Below are 27,708 nucleotides of genomic sequence, written 5' to 3' on the forward strand. Positions count from 1 at the left end.
ACTTTGACAATGAACACAAAGGACAGGAACTGTCCCACTTAATAAATGCAAAATTATCGAATGGACAGGGCGTTACTGCCAGCTGTTGTCTGACATGCAACAAGGACAATAATTTCTACAATGTTCTTGTCAAGTTTGACCCATAACCCGTACAGTACAATAAAGCATATCAGCCTATTCTGCCCTTCATGGGGAACAGGGAAAATCCAAACACTACAGATAAATGTCCACAATATCATGCTTTTGGTTACACTCCAGTTTCCTCAGAGTTTCACACCTCTCCAGGTGAGCTCAGGAGGTTGGGGCTGATGGCCTACACCTGGTGTTCCAGATCTTTGGAGAAGCAAATGTTACCCAGGACACTGATTAACATCAACAAGGGTCTGATGGAGACTTGGTGGGGCCAGATCTTTAGAGAAGCAAATGTTATGCCGGACACCTGATTAACATCACCAAGGGTCTGATGGAGACTTGGTGTGGCCAGACGCACCTCTTTGTCGAAAACACTTCCACTCTTCCTCAACAGACATTTTTCATTACACTACAGTAATAAGAGTTGATGATTCTCTAGTTACCTCAGAGATCCCACTGACTTTATATATGTGTGTGTATCTCTATTTGCAAATATTATATAATAAACTGTTATTTGTGTTTAAGAGCGTTTTTAATCCTTGCCTTAACTATAATGAGTTCTGATTGGTCAATTTCCACCATAATTTGGGGGGTTGTCCTTTGGAACCTAACCCCAATGGCTGGGTGATCTCCTCCTGGGATTGGTCAACCGTGCATGGCCAGAGACAGAGTTGCTAATATTTATGACAGTAAATATAAATTAACTCTTAAACACATCACTGGTTTTCATTCTTTTGAAGTTTTACTCATGAAAATTAACCAGGCCGTTTTACATAGCTACTATTTATAGGCCCCCCTGGGCCATACACATTGTTCCTCAATGAGTTTCCAGAATTCTTGTCTAACCTTGTAGTCATGGCAGATAGTATTCTAATTTTGGCGATTTCAATATTCAGATGGAAAAGTCCAATGATCCTCTTCAAAAAGCCTTTGAAGCCATAATTGACTCAACAGGTTTTATCCAACATATCTCAGGTCCAACACATTGCCACAATCATACCTTAGATTTAGTCCTGTCACGAGAAATATATATTGTAGATCTAATAATTTCCCCCCAAAATCCTGGAATATCGGATCAGTGTCTTATTACATTTACCGTTAAAACAAGAAATCCACTTGCTCCGCAAACAATAACTTTCAAAAGCCGTACTATAAATTTCAGTTAACAAAAAAGCAATGGTCAACAAATGGAGTGGGTCTTCACTTAAGCTATAATGAGTTCAGGAACATCTTTGATGAAACGATCATTCATCATATAGTATTGTGAGTGTTATGCTGGAGTCTTTGATTGATGGGTTGTAGTATTGTGAGTGTTATGCTGGAGTCTTTGATTGATGGGTTGTAGTATTGTGAGTGTTATGCTGGAGTCTTTGATTGATGGGTTGTAGTATTGTGAGTGTTATGCTGGAGTCTTTGATTGATGGGTTGTAGTATTGTGAGTGTTATGCTGGAGTCTTTGATTGATGGGTTGTAGTATTGTGAGTGTTATGCTGGAGTCTTTGATTGATGGGTTGTAGTATTGTGAGTGTTATGCTGGAGTCTTTGATTGATGGGTTGTAGTTGTGTGGAAATCCAACCCAGTTGTTTGCAGTTATCTGAGTGCATAACATTTTCCCACTCGACTACTTTAATTATTACGTAGGCTACCAGTAGTATAAAATATATTTTACTCATGAAACTAGTAAAGTCAGTGTTAGAATTAAAACCTTATTTTTGTAATTTAAAGCCAACACAGAATTCAACACTGAAGATCAAAGTCTCCATTTATTTATTTATTTTTTATAGATTTTTAATGCTCAGAACAATCAACAGTAATACATTCTACAACATGAAGCATTTCTGTCAAACAAATCAGTTAAAACATGGAATTGGCAGAAGTGATGTAGCCTGGGCTACATGTATATACACATCTCACTCAGAGGTTCTGATGGTCTCCTTGATCCACTCATCATATTTAGATATGAATGTGTATACCCCAGGAAACTCCTCACGACCACATCCTTTACCAAAGGACACAACTCCTCGTAGTTCACCACCACACACCAACGGACCCCCAGAGTCTCCCTGAAACACAGACAATACAAGATACACCATGATAATCACTTCATATAGACACCTCATACTAATTATAAAATGGCTGGTTTCCTTAAGGAGTCCGTGCAGAGGCGTTGCTAGGATTGCAAAACATTTGGGACAAATATGAACGTGCTCGTTAGCTGTCTACATTTATACATTGTCGACCTCAACTCTTTAGCTGCACATCTTATCTTCCTTTTAGAATAATGATTAAATCATAAATATCTGGCTAGCTATCTAGCTATAATCACTTACTTTATTTTAAAATGCCTATCAATTATATCTGCTGGTTTCCCTTTTAAGGGTTAGAAACATTTCAGCTGGCTACCTCGCCACATTTATTTGGTAGAGAGAGTTCTACTGGAGTACTTTTTTTATGGAAAAGTTTGTACATATAAAGACAGAAATGCCAGATTGCATGTAATATTTGGAGAGGTTGGTGCTGGCCAGGTGCTTAAGAAGACTGAGTCCATGGGCTTGGTATTAAACTGCAATCCATGCTCTGGTTTCCTTTCTAAAACGTTTGCATTTGTGGGAAAGTCCAATTTAATATTTCTGGTACAGATTTTATTGAATTCTTTGCAACAATGTTCTCATTTATCCACCACACTATCCAAAACAACTCACTAGATGTGGCATACTGAAAGGACCCAGAGATGTATTTGCTTTAGCGATTTTTAACTGGATGTGACTTGCAGAGCAGGTGCTGAATGTGGAAGAATGGTGCAGTAGACATCTCATACAGGGGGAGTCTGGACTGAAATGGTTTTGTAACAAAGCAATAACAAGGGGGTCTTGTGTCAGTATACAGTGAGCATATGGAGGTGTTCAGAGTGCAGGGATGTGTCCTGTAATGTAATATGTTTATAGTGACTGACAGCATATGGAGGTGTTCAGAGGGATGTGTCCTGTAATGTAATATGTTTATAGTGACTGACAGCATATGGAGGTGTTCAGAGTGATGTGTCCTGTAATGTAATATGTTTATAGTGACTGACAGCATATGGAGGTGTTCAGAGTGATGTGTCCAGTAAGGAACACAAGTGACAAATCTCATGACAGGTTGAAGACATCTGGCTCCTAAGAGCCTCTTTACCGCCGACCTGTAAATTACATCTCCAAAATATATGGGTAGTTTGATGTTCTGTTGGGTAGTATGTGGTCGGTTTGGATTATTTTAGATGGTTCTGTATTTTCTAGTTCCTAGGTTTTTTTTGTTACTTCGAGTCATTTTGTGTTGCTTTGTTATTTGTTGTTCCTAATACAAAACTGTGAAAAAGTATTAAATATATATATATATTAGTGAGTGCCTGTCCTGTAGTATACTTTAGTTCACTATGGTAGCCATGTCCTGTCACTGTCTCACTCCTGCAGGAACGGTAGAGCAGCAGCTGAGGTCCAGGAACATGGGAAGCACATACTGGGGGAACTCTGGAAGATTCCAGAACATTCTAGGGTCATCTGGGATGGCTGACCCCACCCTCCACACCTGCCTTTCATAGCTACAATATATATCAAACATATGCATTTCTGACTCAGTATACAGCTTCTTCCATTGACTTCAATGTTTGACAATGTTTGAACAATACAATTTAGGCTTTTATTGAAAGACTTGAAATGTGGGACTTGTGCTTTTAGATCATTCTTTTTTTAAACAAGGTTGCTTCCTTTGTCAGATTTGACAACCTTAGAGTTTACCCACATCTCCAGGCAACACTACATCACTGATGAACATGATTTAAATAGGCTAAAATCAGGGACATTATTTAAATGTGGAAACTGTACCAGTCATTGCCAGCCAGGGAAAATGAACAAAAGCATGGACCGATGTCATAACCTGAACATTTGGCTGAACTGTCCCTGTAGGAGCCAAATCTAACCTTTTATTGTTTAGTGTGATTGGTCCACTCCCTCTAGAGGCCTGGAGGAGAATGTGCCAGGGGAAGGATAAATTACCTGGCCAGGAGACAGCCAGGTGAGATTGATTGGAGGTTACAGCTTCTTATGCCTGTCTTCATTTTCTTTGTTATGTTATTGCTTTGTTTTAAGCAACCTTTATTGTTTATTTTCATTTATTTTGATACTCATTTTTGCTGTTACTTCAAGACTATAATAAACCTGGAAACAACTTTCACTTTAATTCCACTTCTGGACATTCCCTTTTGTTTTAGCACAGACAAACACTTTTCTTCCAATCAAACACCAGAGAGAGAGAGGCAAAAGGTCTCTGCAATTGTTTAACACACTACAAACTGATCTGTAGTCCCAAAAACCCTGTGGAAAATATTAATCAGACACACACACACACACACATTACCTGGCAAGAGTCAGCAGGTGGATCTCTATTCTTGAAGCCGGCACACAGCATTCTTTTGGTGATGTTGTAATATCCTTTGTACATATCAGAACACCTTTTCCTGTCGATCACTGTGACGTTCACAGACAACAGGACATCTGATCCGACTCCTCCCTCTTTAGTTCTTCCCCATCCAGCCACAAAACACTTTTTGTTTGCCTTAATATTTCGTACAGGCTTGGGTAGAGGCTTAATGTGGACATTATTAGTCTCCTTGACTGAATTCTTCAGCTGGAGAAAACAGGAGATATTATAGACCTTATTACTTAAAGCAATGCTGGGATTCCTTAAAATCAGACATTCAATTTACATTGTCTTTATCTAGCATGATCGTCCCTTTCTCACACAATGCTAATTCTGATCAGTGAACGAATAGCAATGATAAAAGTACCCATAGAAGTAGTCCTAGGTTATTATACAGTAACAAAGACCAGTCTGGTAGTAGTACTGGGTTATTATACAGTAACAAAGACCATTCTGGTAGTAGTACTGGGTTATTATACAGTAACAAAGACCAGTCTGGTAGTAGTACTGGGTTATTATACAGTAACAAAGACCATTCTGTTAGTAGTACTGGGTTATTATACAGTATCAAAGACCAGTCTGATAGTAGTACTGGGTTATTATACAGTAACAAGACCAGTCTGTTAGTAGTACTGGGTTATAATACAATACCCAACACCAGTCTGGTTGTTTTACTGGGTTATAACAGAGTATCAAAGACCAGTCTGGTTGTAGTACTGGGTTATAATACAGTATCAAAGACCAGTCTGATAGTAGTACTGGGTTATTATACAGTAACAAGACCATCTGGGTTATTACATGTTTTTCGACTAGTGTAGTTCAAGTTCAAACATTTGCGTAGTAAGAATTAAGAAATATATAAAGTACAAAATCTAGCAAAAATCTAGCAATAATATACAATGTAAAAGAGTAGGATGGGGAATATGAAGAATATGGGTAGAAGTATTGAATATTATTGATACAGTATGAGTGTAGTATGCATGTGAATGGTACAGACAAAGGAATATTCTAATGTACATTGAATGTACATGAAAAGACATCATCTGGAATGTTCATGTGTGATCATTATGATCATAGATCAATATTGCTGGTTGCAGAGTATTGTAGAGTCAACTGCCTAGTGTTTTCAGTGTGCACGGACATAATGAAACGGGAACACCTCAATCTTACCGAAAGTCCCACCCCTCATTGCATTTGAATTGCGCAGACAAGCAAACAATAATTACATTATTAAATGGATATTACATTATTAAATATATAAATAAATATATACACATTGCATTTGCATTGCAGTGTGTCATCCGAATGCAATAGACTTTTCATTTGGATGATGTCAAATTCTGTGTCGTTCAAATGCAATAATCATTTCATCAAATCAAAATCAAATCAAATTTTTATTTATAAAGCCCTTTTTACAACAGCAGTTGTCACAAAGTGCTTTACAGAGTCACCCGGCCTTAAACCCCAAGGAGCAGACAACAGTAGTGTTGGATTTCAGTGGCTAGGAAAAAACTTTTAGGAAGAAACCTAGAGAGTAAACTTGTACATTCTTCAAATGCAATAGACTTTTCATTTGGATGGTGTAAAATGTTGTGTCGTTTAAATGCAATAATCATTTCATTTGGACGGTGTGAAGTTGTACATTGTCCAAATGCAATGGGGCGGGACGTAACCCATTTGAGCTGTCCTCATTGGACTGCTGTGTTATATACTTGGAACACTGTGATTAGACACTTGAGTGCAAAATATGCCAATTGGCGTTTGAGTTTGTAATTAAATACTGCCATTTTGAAAGCTACACCCTCCTCCTTACATTACTTTTCCTAAATAGGCTTCTCCATTACATTGTTCCGTTCCATCGAAACTGACGAACAGAAAACAATTAAGAGACTATTTAGCAGTTTTTATACCCTGTTTTCCGACTTCATCCGCCCTCAGCCCACGCCACTCAGCGTTGGTACCCAAATGGTAGCCAGGCGCTAATCACCCCTCACTGAATGCATGACATCAATGGATGAATGCCCGATACTCCCAGATGAATGAAAACTTAATCAGGCTATTATTGAAACATAATACAAATGATCAATGCTACTTATTACATGGGTTAGGAGATTCAGCTTAGTGTGTAGGCTAATTAATCAAATGTAAATCAAAAATGAAAATCTACATTATTTTAGGAGACAAACCCTATCCCACACAAATCCTTATATAACTTTCTGAGTTTTCTCTGCTTATTTTATGGAAGATAAATATTCTCCACCTGTATTAGGCTAAATAAGTATTCACAAAATGAACGATATCTCCTCTTATTCTACTAAACCCTCTCAGTTTTTCGATAACATATTCTTGTCATATATAGTGGAATATTATATGCCAACAATCTATGAGACTAGAGCATTCACGTTGAAATCATCTGGATAGCCCCACTACATCCCGCGGGAGAGACTTGCAAAGACGCGCCTTTCACAGCCTGTTCATTTGTGACTGTCTTTTTCTAATAAATCCTCTTGGTTTTTCGATAACTTGTTGATGTAACCTATAGAAAAATATTATATACCAAAATTCTATGTGACTAGCTATGCATTGGGAATGTATATTATTTTACACCTATGGTCATGAAGGCTGGGTCATGACCGAAAGAACTAGATCGCGAGTCCAAGTGGCTGAAATGGGTTTTCTCAGAAGGGTGGCTGGCTTCTCCCTTAGGGATAGGGTGAGAAGCTCAGCCATCCATGAGGAACTCGGAGTAGAGCCGCTGCTCCTTTGCATCGAAAGGAGCCAGTTGAGGTGGTTCGGGCATCTGGTAAGGATGCCCCCAGGACGTCTCCCTAGGGAGGTGTTCCAGGCACGTCCAGCTGGGAGGAGATCTCGGGGTAGGCCCAGGACTAGGTGGAGAGATTATATTTCAACACTGGCCTGGGAACGCCTCAGGATCCCCCAGTCAGAGCTGGCAAATGTGGCTCGGGAAAGGGAATTTTGGGGTCCCCTGTTGGAGCTGCTGTCCCCGCAACCCAATACCGGATAAGCAGATGAAGATGAGAGATGAGATGACGTTTGGGGCACGTCTAAGGTTTTCTGGTAATTTATTACCGTTTTGTACAGCATAAATGCTAAACGCAGTTTCTCCATATTTAGTTTGGACTCTGGGCTCTACTAACTGACCTGTGTTCATGAATCTAAGAGCCAAGCTCTGCAAACATATCAGAAATGTATTTGGGACCTAAACCATTCAGAGATTTATGAACTAAAAGCAACACTTTGAAATCTATTTTGTAACTGACTGGAAGCCAATGCAAAGATTTAAGAACCAGAGTGATGTACTCTGCTTTCTTGGTCCTGGTTAATATTCTAGCAGCAGCATTCTGAATGAGCTGCAGCTGTTTTACAGTCGGAAGTCCAGTTAAGAGGCCATTTGTAGTCAACCCTACTAGAGATAAAGGCATGGATGAGCTTCTCATGGTCTTTTTGGGACACCAAGCCTTTGATTCTGGCTATATTTTTTAGATGATAGAATGCTGTTTTGGTGACCGCTTTGATATGACTGTTAAATGTGAGGTCTGAGTCTATCAAAACACCAAGATTACGCACTTGATCCCTGGTTTTAAGGGCCCAGGAATCCAGCTCTTTACTCAGACTTGTTCTTTTTTTTTTTTGCCAAACACAATAGTCTCAGTTTTATCTTGGTTTAATTATAAACAATTTTGGTTCATCCAAGTATTTACTGTAGGTCCATTGTTATAGAGTTAAAATTTGTTTAAAAAAAGTCTGATGGCAGTGTGTCGAGACAGCAAGTGGAAGCTTTAAGATGTCCAACTGTTTCTTCTAGGGATTTTTGATCAATTGTATTAAAATGCAACATAATAACCAAGTTATGTCTTGGTGGTCGTGGTGACGGTACAGAGTCCTTGTTAGACTGTGTAGTTCTGATGATCTGTCTAATACTTATAATCTTTTCACTAAAGAAACACGCAAATTCATTACATTTTACAGTGGACATGAGTACTGATGCTCTCTGCTTTATTGGGTTTGTTAGCTTGTCAGCCATGACAAATAGAGTGTGGGTATTGTTGATTTTTTTGTTGATCATTCCCAATAAATGTTGCTGTCTGGCCCTGCGTAACTCATTGTTTTAGCTACCAAGGCTTTGTTTATAGATGTCATAGTGAATTTGAAGTTTAGTTTTCCTCCACTTACGTTCGGCTTTCCTACATTCTCTTTTCAGGGTTCTTACCATCATGGTGGTTCTCCATGGTGTTTTCTGTTTGCTCATAGTTTTCTTTACCTTTACCGGTGCAACACGATCCATGATATTTTGGCGTTAAAATTATCCAGGAGTACATTAACTGACTCTTATCCAGGAGTACTCTTAATAATGTACCTTTTCTTAACAGAAGACCCAGAAATAATCAGACAGGGCCAAGTCTTAAACCATGAGAGACGATATGTCGAGACCTTCAGAGATAACCAGATGTAGAATGTGGCCTTGAGTGTGTGTACGCTCTTTCACATGTTGAGTGAGATCAAAAGTGTCAAGTAGTGCAGAAAGTTCTGTAACACTTGTCGTGGTGTAGTGTTGGAGGAACCAGGCGCAGGCAGAGATCACGTTCGTTGGTTTATTAAAACAACAAACCGAACACAAACGGAAAACAATAACTACTCTACTGAATGAAAATAAAAGTGCGCAACAATGCGACTTAACAACTAACATACAAACAGTAGCACAAACAACACTCACCAGCATACAGACAGCGACAATGACAGCGACAGCAACAATGATCCACAATGTGGGGAGCAGAGGAGAAACATATATACACATACAAACGAGCTAGATTGGGACCTGGTGTGGAAGATTGGAAACATGTGACAGTCCGGGATGTGTTCGTGAGATATGGGAACTTGTGAAAACATGGCACGGTGGCGCTGCTGCTCACCGCACCATGACAAGTTCTTTGGCATTATTGTCTGTACTATTATCTATGTGGATGTTAAAATCCCCTGTAATAATAAACAAGTTATAATCAACTGATATAACAGAGAGTGGTTAGGAAAAATCATCAATAAAATTTGCAGACTATCGTGGAGGACTGAAAATGGTTAAAAACAAGATTTTGGGGGTTCCCTTCAATGTAAAACAGAGGTATTAAAAATTTATAAAATTACCTAATGTATTTTCTTTTTAATGGAATGTATCTTTGAATAGGGTAGCCACTCCTCCTCCTTTCCTGCCATTTCATGTATTCATGTATTCATTTAGCCACATTTTTCGGGTGCCGTCTCGTTATGAATTGCGGCACTTCAATCTTCTGTTAGCCACGTTTCAGTGAGAAACATAAAATCTAGGTTGTAGGATATTATGTAATTTACCAAGAATGATTTGTTGGCGAGAGATCTGATATTAAGTAAAGCCAGCTTAATAGATATAATAGGGGTTCCTGGACTAGTAGGTTGATGTGTTACAGTTAACAGATTAGACAAGTTTACTTTATGGGTTGCATGCTCACGGGTCCTAATCATTTAAAACAGACAAATTCTGTAATTCTTTATTTTTTAGACTGTTTGATGACGACCCAGTAGATGAACGGATGGTCTGGCTGGATGGTGATGCTGCAGAGGAGCATGTCCATGCTAATAGGCACGATTCTTATGCTAATGATGCCAAACGACGTACGGCTCTGGTGGCTATAGGGGGTAAAAAAGGCCTTGCGGTTGCATGTGGCCTGTTTTCAGTTACTTTGGTTACTTTTCCAGTGTGTGTGTGTCTTGAAATAGAGGGGATAATTACCTCACCATTGGCATCCCACCTTATCATTGGCCTGCTACATTGTGGCCTAGGCTATATATATTTTGGGGGGGGTGTCGGGAATAATGTGTTATTATTAACTTTAAATTCCATTATAACAGGGAACTGGAGAACAACAGGGAACCTTGAGTTGTGTATGTTTTGTCCAGCATGCCCGACCTGGCCCACCTCCCTCTATTTAAAACACCTTGCCTCAATGCATTTTATCAGCAACTAAAGAACATTGCTACGGAGAAATCTGTATCTTTCTGGACGCCTGGATGCTTACGCCGACTAGTGAGCTATAGAACGGTGCTGGCACCACGGCACCACGGCACCACGGCACCACAGCACCACTGAGGTGTTCCCATTCCATTACGTCTTTGAACACTGAAAACACTGTTACTAGAAACTTGACACTCCACTCCTTGAACAACCTGTTTTAACCCAGAAGAATCTCGCATTTATAGGCTGGTAAACAGATACGGGTCTTCTAGATGTTTTTAGGTACAATTTGTAGGCACAATAAACTTGTATGAAAATATATTAAATACTGTTCAATTACATCCTACTCAGTATTAAGCCATGATACATGTGATTGATATTAAATTCTGAGTAAAAAGTGCAAAGCAGTTTTCCAAAATAACAAAGCACATCATGCTCTTTTTCTAAACAAATTAATGTTCTAAATCGGGCTAGTTTTGGTATTTAAAAAAAAAACATTTGCATTATTAAGTCCATTCAAATGTATATTTACTAGGAGGCTACACAATTAGAGAAAGATATTGAGACAACATTGACCACTGACCAACAGTAGCAACCTGCGTAGTCTGCCTGATACATTCAGGCCTATTTCATTTTTGAATGGGTGTTGGGAGTAACGTTTTGTTATGATTGTTAAATCCAATTATAACAGGGAAGTGGAAAACATGACTTGAGTTGTGTCTGTTTTGTCAAGCCTGCCACGGCCTGGACCACCTCCCTCTGTTCAACAGCATCTATTTATTCTATCGGCAACTAAAAACATTGCTATGGTGAAATCTGTATTTTTCATACCTTGTAAAGGCTTAAGCCTACTATTGAGCTATAGATCGGTGCTGGCAGCCTGGCACAAACCAGACACACCCACTTTACCAGTCCTCCACCTGTTTACACACTTGCCACAATGAAAGTAGCCTAACTGAAAACAGGCCACATGCTAACAACATAAATTCTCTGGCTAAATAGTTCTCAAAGAGACCCAATTAAGTATCCATAACGGACAAAGGAGAACTGAAACCCGTTTGTGTGCTACATGATTGAAAGCCCTCATCTGATGGCTTCTTCTGAAGTGTCCAATAACAGTGTTCCAAGCATAAAACACACAGTCCAATGTGGACAGCTCTATCAAATGGGTGAGGTCCCGCCCATTGCATTTGAATGACACACAACCTCACACCATCCAAATGAAATGTCTATTTAATTTGGACGATGCATAAGTGTACACAATGCAAATGCAATGTGCATTTATTTATATATTTAAGTATTTATTTATTTATTTCATATTATGGCACATTTAGTCCTCCACACTATAATGTGAACAATTCAATTGAAAAACAAACTGAAATCTTTGAGGGGAAAAAATTGTAAAGTTTAAAAATTTAAACTTTACAATATCCTGGCTGCATAAGTGTGCACACCCTTTTATAACTGGGAATGTGGCTGTGTTCAGAATTAACCAATCGCATTCAAAATCATGATAAATAGAAGTCATTATACATCTGCCATCATTCAAAGTGACTCTGATTAATCACAAATAAAGTTCAGCTCGGATATTCATGACGTTTTCTTAGTTGCATCTCAGAGCAAAATCCATGGTCCGCAGAGAGCTTCCAAAGCATCAGAGGGATCTCATTGTTGAAAGATATCAGGCAGGAGAAGGGTACAAAATAATTTCTATTGCTAATAGATTTGTGAACAATATTTGAGAGAAATAGGCCTTTTGTGTACATGAAGAAAGTCTTAGATCTTTGAGTTCAGCTCATGAAAAAATGGGGGCAAAAACAAAAGTGTTACGTTTATATATTTTTTTCAGTGTATATAGAACAGATCAATCAAAGAAAACAAATAATAATTGTTTAGTAATTCACCTTACCAGTACCAGCATGATGTCATTGCCATTCCTCACATTCTGGTATTTAGGATGGGGAATATTCTTTTCCACTCCTACACCATTCCCTCTGTCCATCCTGGAGTGGACACCCAGATACACCTTATCAATGGGCCTAAAGACAATATCCACAATCAGATTAGAACATACACTTTTACTATGACACCTGTTGATTTATCTTTATTTGGATGTAATGGAACACGACATTCAACAGGACAACTAACCTGCAGTGAGCTGCAGTCAGGACCCATTTCTGGTTGATAAGGATTCCTCCACAACTTTTTCCATGAGTTTCATTTATTCTCCCAGTTAATAAGGCCATGTAGGGGAGGGAGTGAGGCTTCACCGCTTTTCCACCAATTATCTCTGTACAGTCACCTTTGGGAATATAGATATTTACATTGAGGTGGATCAGTAAAGACAGGGACATGCTAACCAGTACACACTAATTACATATCAGTAAATACAGACAGTTGTATTTATGTAACTTTCTATTTATCCAGGTCTCATTGGGATTACATGATTACACCAAACACATGAGCACTGCCATTCATCAGTGTACTATACTGGCTAACCTGAACCACTAAAGTAATTGAAATACGTTTTTGAAATACGTCTTCTATTTCAGAGCAATTCATTAATCAATAAATCATTGTTTCTTGACTATTAGTGATATAAAAATAAAAATAGCTAGTATCTCATCAATTGGCATTTCTGAAATTTCTCTGGAAATATTGTTATTCTCAGTTAGTTGGTTAGCGATGTAGTGAAGTTGCATTTTACAATTTCCATATGTGACATTTAAAAAAATAAAAATGAACCTCCATACATTTCTTTAAAAATGTTGGTGGGCTAGCTTTTGAACTTGAAATGTTGTTTTCCAACCACTAGAAAAGTCTGATCATAAGGGGACGTTAGCTAACACCTTGTGCAACCATAAAATCGGTAATGTTTTGTTAAATGTTTTTACAAATTCCGTGATATCCATCTTATTCTTTCTGTGATTTCATTTTAATATCACACCTCCCAACCACACTTTATTCAAACAGCATGTTATGATCCCAAACCTTGCTGCACCTTAAACCCTAAATATTCAACCCCCCGCAACCCACCCACACTTTATTCAAACAGCATGTTATGATCCCAAACCTTGCTGCACCTTAAACCCTAAATATTCAACCCCCCGCAACCCACCCACACTTTATTCAAACAGCATGTTATGATCCCAAACCTTGCTGCACCTTAAACCCTAAATATTCAACCCCCCGCAACCCACCCACACTTTATTCAAACAGTATGTTTTCACCCTAAATCCGAGTTCCCATGGATTTAACCATGCGAGGTTATGAAGAGTTGAGATCTCTCGATTTGTGGCAACGAGCCCCATGCTTGATGCAGTGCAGTGGTAATTATTATTAATGTTACAGGACTATATAAGAATTCTATTTCTATCCCAAAAAAGATACATTTTTAAATATTTTGTTAATTTTGTTGTTTATATTGGCTTCCGTGATTCCATCTGCGACCTCTGGCAAGCAAGAATTATAGGGCACTATAAACCTTACCCGAATTACCCAACATTTATGCCAAATAATCCCTAATTATAACCTTAACTTTAATTTGCCATGGGTAAGTAAACTTCCAAGACATTCTGCTACTCAAAAGTATTGTAACACCTACATACACACACACACACACACGCAAAGCACACACTGATTGACAGACACACACACACACACTTACTTGTTTTCAGATATAAAGGTAGAATGATGAAGACCCAGAGACAGGGGACTCTGAAGAGCATCATGTTCAGGTCACTCAGAGGGCTCTGATCTGATGATGTTCTGGTGTGGGTGAAAAAACCTTATGTGATTCTTTCTCTGACAGTCATTTATACTCTGCTGAAAGGATGTGGTCGTTATCTAACGTCACATGAGTTGACAAAGGCACATGAGTTAAAGAAAGACAGAAAAACACTACAGTTTAATTGACAAACTATCCTACTTAATACGTTTCTTTAGTATTATAAATTATCTCACAGGCTGGTGTTCTATTAAGCATTAAGGACTGATGGAGTTATTCCATTGTCACTATACAATGCATAAAGGCTGTTCTGAGGCATGCATGGCCCCCATAATCTAAAAATACACATTTAATATATAGTAATATATTATGTAAGATGATTGATATATATTATACACTATATATAGTAATATATTATGTAAGATGATTGATATATATTATACACTATATATAGTAATATATTATGTATGATGATTATTATATATAATACACTATATATAGTAATATATTATGTATGATGATTATTATATATAATACACTATATGTAGTAATATATTATGTATGATGATTATTATATATAATACACTATATGTATTAATATATTATGTATGATAATTATATATAGTAATTTTATCATTAAAAGAGATGTGGGTTCTCAGGTCTGCCTGGCTTTCATGTCCATTATAGGTGCCAGCTACAGATATTGAGGATTAGTGGGTATGGTCCCAGTTCAGTTCTCCATGCATGTAACTATCTGTGTCTCTGTCTATCTTTGTCACTGTCCTTGTCTCTGGGTCTCTGTCTCACTGTCTCACTGTCTGTGTCCTTGTCTCTGTCATGTCTCTGTGTCTTTGTTTCTCTGTCCATGTCTCTCTGTCCATGTCTCTGTGTCTCTGTATCTGTGTCTTTGTTTCTGTCTCTATGTCTCTCTGTCGCGATTGTGGTTGTTAAAGTGAGTTTGAGCATAGCCTGAGGAGTCACTTGTTTTGATCATTTGATTGGTTGATTTGTTTCCTGGTGAAATATTAATCAGACTGATTTATTGATCCATGGTCAGAGTCAATTCTCTTCAGTTATATTAAGTAAGCAGAGTAAGACAGCCTGACAGATGTAGGTGACTGACAACTGTCCATCACCTAAATGTGAATGGTTGTTTAATCATCAACATGAGATCCATCTCACCTGACATCTACAAAACTGTATCCAAACAGCAATTGTAATGTGGTGTTGGATTCTGTCCAGTTTTGATCCATAAACAAAATAAATGCAACCGGAAGTCAGGGGAGAGCTGTCTTTATTCAGCATGAGGCTACGATGTTCAGCTTCCTTATTTAATTTTTCTCTCTCCAATAATTACAGAGTTAACACAGTCTTTTATGCCAGGATACATAGGAGGTGGCCAGTGGTCATAACCAACCATTACACATTCCAATACCCTCCAATAAGAAAAGTTTATCCTACAACAGACCCTTGTATGGTATGTTCCAACCTGTGGTCAATGGACCTCTCCATATAGTCTATGTCAGTCACATGGGCAACTCCTAACAGGATGTATGGACAGGATGTGTGGACAGGATGTATGGACAGGAGGTATGGACAGGAGGTATGGACAGGATGTATGGACAGGAGGTATGGACAGGAGGTATGGACAGGAGGTATGGACAGGAGGTATGGACAGGATGTATGGACAGGATGTATGGGGCCCATCAGTAACGGGCATCACGTCCTATGTATGGTCCTTTGTTCAGAGTTAGTCAGCACATCTGCGTGGTGTTAAGTTTGTCATGCCCATTTCCTCTCAATGGTTAAAGTAGCTTAGCCTATGATGCTTACAGATGTGTGATGATACAATTCAGCAGTTACCAGGCTCTGTGATGGTGAGCAGGCTCAGTTGACTTCAATTGTGGCTCAAGATGGTAGGAGGAAAAGTGCCTTTCAAATTAGGCTCATTAGTGGGGCACAGATGACAGGAGATCCAGTCAGAGAGACTTTTCAACTGGCTCGTGTTTCTATAGGAACAGGGACTGATCTGAAGGAGTGAATGTGTCACATTTCAAGTCTTTTTGTCTCAGTCATTAGCATGATAGAACTGAAATAAACGACTCAGGAGGCCTTGTTGTTGACCAGGATTGTTTTGGTATTAAGATTTAAAATAAGGAACGTTAGATGATATAAAAGTGTTCAGTGAATAGTTGGCATTAAAGTGGATGAGGGAGTTACTAGCAGCAAATTCAATGTTCATAACTTACACAGATATCTTTTCTTTTACACATGATTTTGAAAGACCACATTTACATTGTTAGATGTTCTATACTGTACATGTTGTCATAGTAACAACAAACTATTAACAAACTTTAAGAAAATGCTTGCTCAGATTTTTACAGAAAATGTTTGATTAAATGTTCCTCCATATTTTGATGACCTTCAGCACATTTCTCAAGCTGTTTCTCATCTTCTGGTAGCCTCTGAAAATCTGCTACAGCACAACCACAGGGTTGTCTTCTAGAGGTGGTAGAGAGAGGTGAGAAATGATTCGTATCTTTGAGGTTTGAAAAAAACACCTTCTGAGAAATGCCTGATCACATGTGGTTGCTGCATTTTGCATTCGGCTTATTGTTTTAATCCTAGTATTGTCTTTTTACCCTCTTGCAAACATGAACACAGACCACACACATTTATAAAACACGTACTGCAGAGTCATTAAACAGTACAGTCATTAAATGAGGGGTTTGGAGTGTTTTTGGAGGCCATTGGTGTGTCTGGGTTGACGGTTCCACCGAGGGGTTGACGGTTCTTCCTAGGGGTTTCCGGTTCCACCGAGGGGTATACGGTTCCACCTTGGGGTAGACGGTTCCTCCTAGGGTTTGACGGTTCCACCGAGGGGTTGACGGTTCATCCTAGGGGTTGACGGTTCCACCGAGGGGTAGACGGTTCCACCGAGGGGTAGACAGTTCCACCTTAGGGTTGATGGTTCCACCGAGGGGTAGACGGTTCCTCCTATGGGTTGATGGTTCCACAAAGGGGTAGACGGTATCACAGAGGGGTAGACGGTTCCACTAAGGTTCCACGAGGGGTAGACGGTTCCAACGAGGGGTAGACGGTTCCCACTATGGGTTGACGTTCCACGAGGGGTAGACGGTTCCACCTTGGGGTAGACGGTTCCTCCTAGGGTTTGACGGTTCCACCGAGGGGTTGACGGTTCTTCCTAGGGGTTGACGGTTCCACCGAGGGGTAGACGGTTCCACCGAGGGGTAGACAGTTCCACCTTAGGGTTGATGGTTCCACCGAGGGGTAGACGGTTCCTCCTATGGGTTGATGGTTCCACAAAGGGGTAGACGGTATCACCGAGGGGTAGACGGTTCCACCAAGGTTCCACGAGGGGTAGACGGTTCCAACGAGGGGTAGACGGTTCCCACTATGGGTTGACGTTCCACGAGGGGTAGACGGTCCCAACGAGGGGTAGACAGTTCCACCAAGGGGTAGACAGTTCCACCTTAGGGTTGATGGTTCCTCCGAGGAGTAGACGGTTCCTCCTATGGGTTGACGGTTCCACCAAGGTGTAGACGGTTCCACCGAGGGGTAGACGGTTCCACCAAGGTTCCACGAGGGGTAGACGGTTCCAACGAGGGGTAGACGGTTCCCACTATGGGTTGACGTTCCACGAGGGGTAGACGGTTCCACCTTGGGGTAGACGGTTCCTCCTAGGGGTTGACGGTTCCAACGAGGGGTTGACAGTTCCACCAAGCGATAGACGGTTACACTGAGGGGTAGACAGTTCCACCTTAGGGTTGATGGTTCCACTGAGGGGTAGACGGTTCCTCCTATGGGTTGACGGATCCAACGAGGGGTAGACGGTTCCACCAAGGTTCCACCGAGGGGTAGACGGTTCCACCAAGGTTCCATCGAGTGGTAGATGGTTCCAAGGAGGGGTAGATGGTTCCAACGAGGGGTAGACGGTTCCTCCTGGGGGTAGATAGTTCCACCGAGGGGTAGACGGTTCCACCAAGGGTTAGACGGTTCCAACGAGGGGTAGACAGTTGCAACAAGGGGTAGACATTTCCAACGAGGGGTAGACAGTTCCAACGAGGGGTAGATGGTACCTTTAAACTCAGAGTGCAGGTGTATGATCACAGTTTCCCATTTGCATTTTGAAAATCCATCACTGGTGGCCCTAATAATCACGTTACGTAATAAGTAAAACTTATTTGTGTATGTGTGTTAACGATTGCAAACTTGCATTCATTTCGCATCATTTTGACAATGTTGGTGGTTGTGGAGCAAAATATCAGACTGCTTCAGATTTAGTGTACATGGGAAAAGCTACAGATTCTGGAGTATTTACATACAATAATGTCAATACTCTTTTCGAGACACTTATTTTTAAACAATATTCTGAAGCAATAAAAAAAATGAATAAAACACAAGTAACAGGACAGGCTTAAGCATCATTAGATTTTGGGTTATGTCCAGATAAAAAGTCTGGAAGATTGAGGGTTATTGGATAAATTGGAACGACTGAATATCTGACAGACCTTTAACGTGTAATGTGGAGATGTAGCCCAATCACATTGAAGTAGAAAGCAATGATTTAGAAACTGTTACGAACCCTGTGGCTCTAGGAGTCTAGGGTGGTTAGTACAGAGACCAGTAACATAAAACTCATGCAAAGTAGTGTAGTGTAAAGGAACAGTGAGAACAAACGACAGACATCCAAAGCTCCTGTCAAACATAAAATATTTATTATAAACACACAGTAAAGGGGTTAGGGAAAAGGGGCTGAGTTCAAGTTCAAAAGGTTTATTTGTCATTTGCAATAACAAGTTATGGCAATGAAATGCTTGGTTTTCTTACTCCCAACAGTACAATTAAAAGTTAAAAAGTAACAGTAATTATACTATATAAATAAAAAAGATAACACAAACTATCAATATTAACACTATACAAAAAAACATGCATCAATAATAATAATAACTATACAACTGTACAACCGTAGTGCAAAGTAAAGTGACAGGTGTACATGATATAAAGTGACAGGTGTGCATGGGACTATGGATGGAATGGAAGAGGGTTTCCTGAATTGAGGAGACTTACAGCCTGTGGAAAGAAGCTGTCCCGTAGCCTGTTAGTTTTGGACTGAATACTCATGTACCCACATATCTTCTGCCTGACAGCAGCTTGGTAAACAGTCCGTAGCATGGGTGGCTGAGATCTGTAATGATCCGTTTGCTCCTCCTCCTACACCCCTCTGAAGTGCTTTGCAGTTGAGGGACGGTGCAGCTGCCTTACCAAGCGGTGACACAGCCGGTCAGGATACTCTAGATAGTGCATCTGTAGATGTTGGAGAGTATCCTGGAATCCATGCCATCCATCCATCTTCTTCTGCTTATCCGGGGGCCGGGTCGCGGGGGCAGCAGTCTAAGCAGAGATGCCCAGACTTCCCTCTCCCTAGACACTTCCTCTAGCTCTTCCAGGGGGACACCGAGGCGTTCCTAGGCCAGGCCAGCATGTCCTAGGTCTTCCCCAGGGTCTCCTCCCGGTGGGACGGGCCCGGAACACCTTCCTGGGAAGGCGTTCAGGAGGCCCAAGCCACCTCAGCTGACCCCTCTCGATGTGGAGGAGCAGCGGCTCTACTCTGAGCTCCTCCCAGGTGACCAAGCTTTTCACCCTATCTCTAAGGGATCGCCCAGCCACCCTGCGGAGAAAGGGTTTCAGCCGCCTGTATCCGGGATCTTGTCCTTTCGGTCATGACCCAAAGCTCATGACCATAAGTGAGAGTACGAACGTAGATTGACCGGTAAATCGAGAGCTTCGACCTTGCGACTCAGCTCTTTCTTCACCACGTCAGACCGATACATCGACCGCATTACTGCAGAAGCTGCACCGATCTGTCTATCAATCTCCTGTTCCATCCTTCCCTCACTCATGAACAAGACCCCTAGATACTTAAACTCCTCCACTTGAGGCAGGCACTCTCCACCAACCTGAAGTGGGCAAGCCACCCTTTTCACAACAACATCATCTGCAAAGAGCAGAGACGAAATCGTGTGGTCCCCAAACCTGACACCCACCGCGCCTAGAAATTCTGTCCATTCTGCGTGTCAACCAAGACAGCCCCACAACATCCAGAGACTTGAGGTACTCAGGGCGGATCTCATCCACCCCCGGTGCCTTGTCACGAGGAGTTTCTTGACTACCTCTGTGACTTCAGCCCGGGTGATGGACGAGTCCACCTCTGAGCCCTCATCCTCTGCTTCCTCAATGGAAGACGTGACGGCGGGATTGAGGAGATCCTTGAAGTACTCCTTCCACCGCCCGATGACATCCGCAGTTGAGGTCAACAGCTGCCCACCTCTACTGTAAACAGGGTTGGTAGGGCAATATTTCCCTCTCCTGAAGCACCGGACGGTTTGCCAGAATCTCTTCGGGGCCAGCCGATAGTCCTTCTCCATGGCCTCACTGAACTCCTCCCAGGCCCGAGTTTTTGCCTCTACAACCACCCGGGCTGCAGCCCGCTTGGCCTGTCGGTACCCGTCAGCTGCCTCAGGAGTCCCACAAGCCAACCAGGCCTGATAGGACTCCTTCTTCAGCTTGACGGCATCCCTTACTTCCGGTGTCCACCACCGGGTTCGGGGATTGCCGCCTCGACAGGCACCAGAGACCTTACGGCCACAGCTCCGAGCGGCCGCTTCAACAATGGCTGTGGAGAACATGGTCCACTCGGACTCAATATTTCCAGCCTCCCTCGGGATCCAGTCGAAGCTCTGCCGGAGGTGGGAGTTAAAGATCTCTCTGACAGGAGACTCGGCCAGACGTTCCCAGCAGACCCTTACAGTACGCTTGGGCCTGCCGAGTCTGTCCAGCTTCCTCCCCCGCCATCGGATCCAACTCACCACCAAGTGGTGATCAGTTGACAGCTCCGGGAATCCATGCCAATTCTCCTTAATCGGCGTAGGAAGAAGAGCCGTTTCCTGGCCTCCTTCACCACAACGTTAGAGTGATGAGACCAGGTCAAGTCATCCCTAAGGTTGACACCAAGGAACTGGATGTTGTGAACTCTCTCTACTGCAGACCCATTGATGTGTATGGGGGCGTGGTCTCCCTGCTGGTGCTTCTTCTGATCAACAATAATCTCCTTCGTTTTGGTAATGAGGAGCTGGAGGTTTTTTTCCAGACACCACAAAGTCAGTGACCTTACCTCGTCTCTATAGGCTGACTTGTCATTGTCAGACATCAGGACTATGATGGTGGTGTCGTAAGCATACTTAACGATGGTGTTGGAGACGTGAGTTGCCAGGCAGTTGTGGGTGAAGAGAGAGTACAGGAATGGGCTCAGCACCCAGCCCTGGGGGGACCCAGTACTGAGAGTCAGTGAGGAGGAGGTGGTGTTGCCCATCCATATCACCTGGGGTCTGCCCGTCAGGAAGTTCAGGATCCATCTGCACATAGAGGGGTCAAGACCCAGATCCATGAGCTTTACCACCAGCTTGGGGCACAATGGTGTTGACGGTTGAGCTACAGTCAATGAACAGCATTCTCACATATGTGTTCCTCTGTGGATCTGTTATGTCTATAGGCAAACTGTAGCGGGTCAAGTGTTGCAGGCATGGAGTCTGTGATGTGTGTTTTAATTAGCAGCTCAAAGCACTTAACTATGATTGCTGTGAGTGCTACAGGGCAGTAGTCATTCATGCAGAGGACTTTTAGCTTTTTTGGCACAGGAACAATGATGGACTTTTTGAAGCAGGTGGGGACCACTGACTGATGTAGCGATAGGTTGAAGATATCAGTAAAGACATCAGCCAGTTGGTCAGCACAGACCTTGAGAACACGGCCTGAGATGTTGTCTGGTCCATAGTCCTTTTTATGGCTTTACAGACGTCTGACGTGGTCATTTGGAAAGGGCAGCCGTCCTGGTCCATTTTAGTGTCCATGCCAAGGATTATGTTCTCAAAGCAAGCATAGAAAGAGTTCAGTTCCTCTGGGAGAGAAGCCAGCACTTCCCCCACAGTACCTGTATTGCCTTTATAGTCAGTGATGGTTCTCAGACCACTCCACATGTTTCTGGTAATCGAGCCCTGGTAGAGAGATTCTACTTTGACTCTGTATTGGCTTTTTGCAGTGTTTATTGCCTTCCTGAGATCATACCAGGGTTTTCTTATTAATTATACTTGCTGCCGGAGCTGAATGCTGCAGTTCGTGCCTTTGGCATGGCACGAATACCACTGTTGACACACAGTGGACCCAAGGAATGAAATAATAAAGACAAAAATCCCTAAACAGCACTTGCTTGCCTCAAGAACTGCTTAGCTAATTACTAACCTATGCAAAAATACAGTGGGTGGTCAACTCAATTCTAACTCGTGTTTTTAGACAAAGTTTTCCTACGGGTTGTGTATACCCAAGGGCGACTTGCTAAAAATCCTCTTCCCCCAGTCATGAACAAAACACACAGGTTAAACAGCACACTGACTAATCAACACCAAACAAAACACCACAGCAATACATACCCACACAAAACAGGACAAAGTGAGATGTATGAGCTAAAGCTGTTTGGTGTATGGATGAACAAAAATGTCTGTCGATCAAAAGGATATATAAGAGTTTGTGTCTATGTCTACTTATGTGTGGTCAAGCAGAAAGTCTCTTTGGGAGAATCAACTGACTGGGTTTTCAAACCAGTGGATGTGTGAGGCGATTGGGTAATCGATAAAAGGAACAGATGATGAGGAGTGTCCACTCATTGGTCCACCTCATTCATGACTTCCTGGTGGGAAAAACCAACGAGCACAATCAGGAACATAAGGGACACCTGTGATTAGGGTAGAAGGAGGGGAAAACACAAATGCACATACAGGGTACCTGCATGCGTACCTGAAACACTTTCCAAAGACACTGTATCAATCAAATTTCAATCAAATTTATTTATAAAGCCCTTTTTACAACAGCAGTTGTCACAAAGTTCTTTACAGAGACACCCGGCCTTAAACCCCAAAGAGCAAACAACAGTAGTGTTGAATTTCAGTGGCTAGGAAAAACTCCCTAAGGTCGAATTTTAGGGAGAAACCTAGAGAGGACCCAGGCTCAGAGGGGTGACCAGTCCTCTTCTGGCTGTGCCGGGTGAGATATTAAGAGTCCAATTGGAATAATAAATAAATTTCTCTGGGCTAAATCCAGAGTCTATTTGATTTTAGACTAGGTCAGAAGTATGACCAGGTGTATGACCAGGTGTATGTAACCCATAAGGTAAAATGCAAATTCCGTTTTTGGCCAGCTATCTAAACTCTAAGATTGATTGATCCTGCAAAAGGTGTTCAAATGGCTATAGGCAATTCCAAAAAAAAATTTAATGCCTCTTAATAAGAAATTAAGAAAGTAATGTTATGTTACTGATTACAAATGTAGAAAAGGTAACTTGTAACTGTAACAGATTAGATTTATAAAGTAACCTAGCCAACCTTGATGGTACCAGTGGGTGGTGTGTCTATTTCCCTTGTGTTAAAAAGTTAAAAAGTGTGTCTATTTCCACTGTGAGTGAAGGTATTTATTTTATTTGTTATTTAAAAAAGTTTTTTGGGGGTGATAGATATTGAGCATGAAAAGTAATTGAATTAAGCTTGACACAATGTATGAGAGTACTAACTATCTCTGTACGAAGGACACTAGGTAGGAAATGTGTATGTGATTGTTATAGGACACTCTGAATAGACCCTTGAACCATAGGTTGGAATAAAGAGTACCATACAAGGGTATTTTGTAGGGTAAACCTTTCTTATAATATTCTGTGTAATGGTTGGCTATGAAAACGGACCACCTTCTATATGTCCTGGCATAAACATGTGTATAAGAACTATGTAAGAAAAACATTCTGGACTCATGCTCATTATAGATTCTCCCCTGACTTGTTTGTTTAAAGACTCTGTTCATGGATCAAAAGTGGACAGAAGCTATTGGATTTGGCCCCTGCCCCTCTAGATGTCTGTACACAGGCCTGTTATGGTCACATGACTGATGAACAAGTTTTTTTTTATTATGGTCACATGACTGATAACCCAGTTGGAGTCAACTATCTAGCAATGAAGTTCCGGCACACAGTTGGCTATAATTGGCACTGTCTATATGAATAGTAGCATGAGAAACAGAACATGTTCATATCAGTTTTGACCCCCGAAGGAAACAGGACTGTTTAATGTTTTATCATTTATCATGAATCATATTCTAAGTCTTGGTCTGTGGGTTAGTTTACTGTCAGCTGGTGGGATATGGGGGCTGGTGGGTCGTTATTGCTTATTCATTATTATTTTTTTGTTGTGGCGGGGGGGTGGTCTTCAGTTTTTCTTTTTCCACTGAACCCCCCCCTCATCTTGAGTTTCTGATGTCGTTGTTTCACAGTAAACTTGAGTTGCTTTGGTTGAACAGGAAGAGTGTGGCTTCTGAGATGAAAAGACATTTCTCACTGTGATACTTTCATGTGTTTGAAGAAAACACTTTAATGTGTGAACACATGTCAGGGTTTGTATTTAATTGAAACTAAATCCACACAGGCAAGTTGCCTACAAAACAAAACACATTGAATATCACAATAGGTATGTAAAAACAATTTAAAATAACAAATGTGACATTATTAGGTGTTATATTAAACGCTACAGAGTTAGCAAAAGTATTCACTCTGATCATCTAGGAATCATCAGATGTTGGTTGTCTTTCCTGGTTATGACCTGCCTGGTCTGGTAAGGTATTGTTGATTCCAGACTTCTTCAATTTGAGTATGATGGAGGCAACTGTGTTCATGGAGACCTTCAATGCTACAGATATTTCTTGGTACCCTGAGCCTTAACCCAATCATGTCTGGAGCCCCTATGACATCATGGCTTGGTTTTTGCTCTTACTAGAACTGCCAACTGTGGGACGTTAAAGACACAGCCACTCTCGCGGGAGAACTGGGTTCGAATCCATTGAAGGAAACAACATCTATCACTTTTAATTGCAGGTTGGCTGAACTAGGCTTGCCTGGTTCCTTTTTTAGTTTTATCATAACACATCTTTTATATTCTTTTGTGGCACTTGTCCCAACATTTTTTAAATGTGTTGCTGGCATCAAATTCAAAGTGGGCGTTTATTTTTCAAACAACAATAACATTTCTCAGTTTTAGCATTTGGTATGTTGTCTTTGTCCTATTTTCTATGGAATAAAGGGTTTAAATGATTTGCACATCATTGCATTCTGTTTTTTTTACAACTTTTAGCTATGTCCGTTTCAATATCTTAACTGATCTACAGTAACAATTATTCGATTTTTGTTTAAAAGGCACTCTGAAAGGCATTCACTGTAAGATGCAGTATGTTCTCTGTAAAAGCTTTGGGGGTAATAACACATTTCTCAGGAAGGCTCTAGTTTCCTTTCATCTGTGTCAGAGAGAGTCTCTCTTAGTAAGTGGTGGAAAAATTACATATTCCCAGACAGTTGACATGCTCTGTGCCAAATTTGTGTATCAACCAGTGCTTTACCAAAAACAAATGGGTCTGTTATCAGGAGTTTTAATTTTAAATTGATAGGTAGGCTACAGGCAAGCTGACAGTCAGACATTAACGAAAATGATTGACAGTGTGGGAGCTCAGTGGGCAGCCAAGGGAAAGCCAGACCAACAGTGACCTCTCCTGGTCGGATCAGGTACAGCTAATTATCTGCAGCCGAATTCCCTGACTGTTTGGTCTCTGACTATTTAAGGGTTGGAGACAGGCTGACAAGAGGAGCCAATATGTGGAGAATGCCAGAAGAAAAGAAAGAAACTAAGACAGAAAAATGTGTTATTATTCCATAGTTCTCTTTTCAGTACAGTCTTTATGGCAAAAAAAAATGAGAAAGGTCTTGCAAACTGCCTGTTTTCTGTCTCAGTTTGGTCTTTTAAACCGCCCTGCTTGCCTGGGCCGGTTATACAATCAGCCCATTACAGTAGACTACAGACAAACGGACAATCTAATGTCAATAAAAATTATAATAAATATATATATATGAACACATACATCTTCTTCCGCTTCATCTGGGGCCGGGTCGCGGGGGCAGCAGTCTAAGCAGAGATGCCCAGACTTCCCTCTCCCCAGACACTTCCTCCAGCTCTTCCGGGGGGACACCGAGGCGTTCCCAGGCCAGCCGGGAGACATAGTCCCTCCAGCGTGTCCTAGGTCTTCCCCGGGGTCTCCTCCCGGTGGGACGGGACCGGAACACCTTCCCAGGAAGGCCCAGCCACCCTGCGGAGAAAGCTCATTTCGGCCGCCTGTATCCGGGATCTTGTCCTTTCGGTCATGACCCAAAGCTCATGACCATAGGTGAGAGTAGGAACGTAGATTGACCGGTAAATCGAGAGCTTTGCCTTGCGGCTCAGCTCTTTCTTCACCACGACAGACCGATACATCGACCACATTACTGCAGAAGCTGCACCGATCCGTCTGTCAATCTCCCATTCCATCCTTCCCTCACTCGTGAACAAGACCCCTAGATACTTAAACTCCTCCCCTTGAGGCAGGCACTCTCCACCAACCTGAAGTGGGCAAGCCACCCTTTTCCGACTGAGGACCATGGCCTCGGATTTGGAGGTACTGATTTTCATCCCCACCTCTTCACACTCGGCTGCAAACCGTCCCAGTGCATGCTGAAGGTCCTGGTTAGAAGGGGCCAACACGACAACATCATCTGCAAAGAGCAGAGACGAAATTGTGTGGTCCCCAACCTGACACCCTCTGGCCCCTGGCTGCGCCTAGAAATTCTGTCCATAAAAATTACACACAGAATCGGCGACAAAGGGAAGCCCTGCCGGAGTCCAACATGCACTGGGAAGAAGTCTGACTTACTGCCGGCAATGCGGACCAAGCTCCTGCTTCGGTTATACAGGGACCTGACAGCCCTTAGCAAAGGACCCAAGACCCCATATTCCCGAAGCACCCTCCACAGGATTCCGCGAGGGACACAGTCGAATGCCTTCTCCAAATCCACAAAACACATGTGGATTGGTTGGGCAAACTCCCATGAACCCTCCATCACCCCATAGAGGGTATAGATCTGGTCCAGTGTTCCATGGCCCGGACGGAAACCACACTGTTCCTCCTGAATCCGAGGTTCTACTAACGGCCGTATTCTCCTGTCCAGTACCCTGGCATAGACTTTCCCGCGGAGGCTGAGAAGTGTGATCCCCCTGTAGTTGGAACACACCCTCCGGTCCCCCTTCTTAAAAAGAGGGACCACCACCCCGGTCTGCCATCCCAGAGGCACTGTCCCCGACTGCCACGCGATGTTGCACAGGCGTGTCAGCCAAGACAGCCCCACAACATCCAGAGACTTGAGGTACTCAGGGCGGATCTCATCCACCCCCGGTGCCTTGCCACCGAGGAGTTTCT

The 27,708-nt window shown here is 41.8% G+C and overlaps 1 protein-coding gene across 1 annotated transcript; it reads right to left on the bottom strand.

Annotated features, from left to right (window-relative positions):
* Positions 1-1,888: 1,888 nt before the first annotated feature.
* On the bottom strand, positions 1,889-14,359 carry LOC105014707 (granzyme A). Its single transcript, XM_020052462.3, has 5 exons — positions 14,260-14,359; positions 12,741-12,894; positions 12,502-12,631; positions 4,526-4,795; positions 1,889-2,196 (listed from the first exon to the last, which is right to left on the bottom strand). Exons 1-5 carry the CDS (start codon positions 14,321-14,323, stop codon positions 2,044-2,046), a joined length of 771 nt encoding a protein of 256 aa, XP_019908021.3. The 5' UTR covers positions 14,324-14,359; the 3' UTR covers positions 1,889-2,043.
* Between the last annotated feature and the right edge of the window lie 13,349 nt (positions 14,360-27,708).

The sequence above is a fragment of the Esox lucius genome, chromosome 13 (genome assembly GCF_011004845.1).
Source record: "Esox lucius isolate fEsoLuc1 chromosome 13, fEsoLuc1.pri, whole genome shotgun sequence".
In the NCBI taxonomy this organism is placed as follows: domain Eukaryota; kingdom Metazoa; phylum Chordata; class Actinopteri; order Esociformes; family Esocidae; genus Esox; species Esox lucius.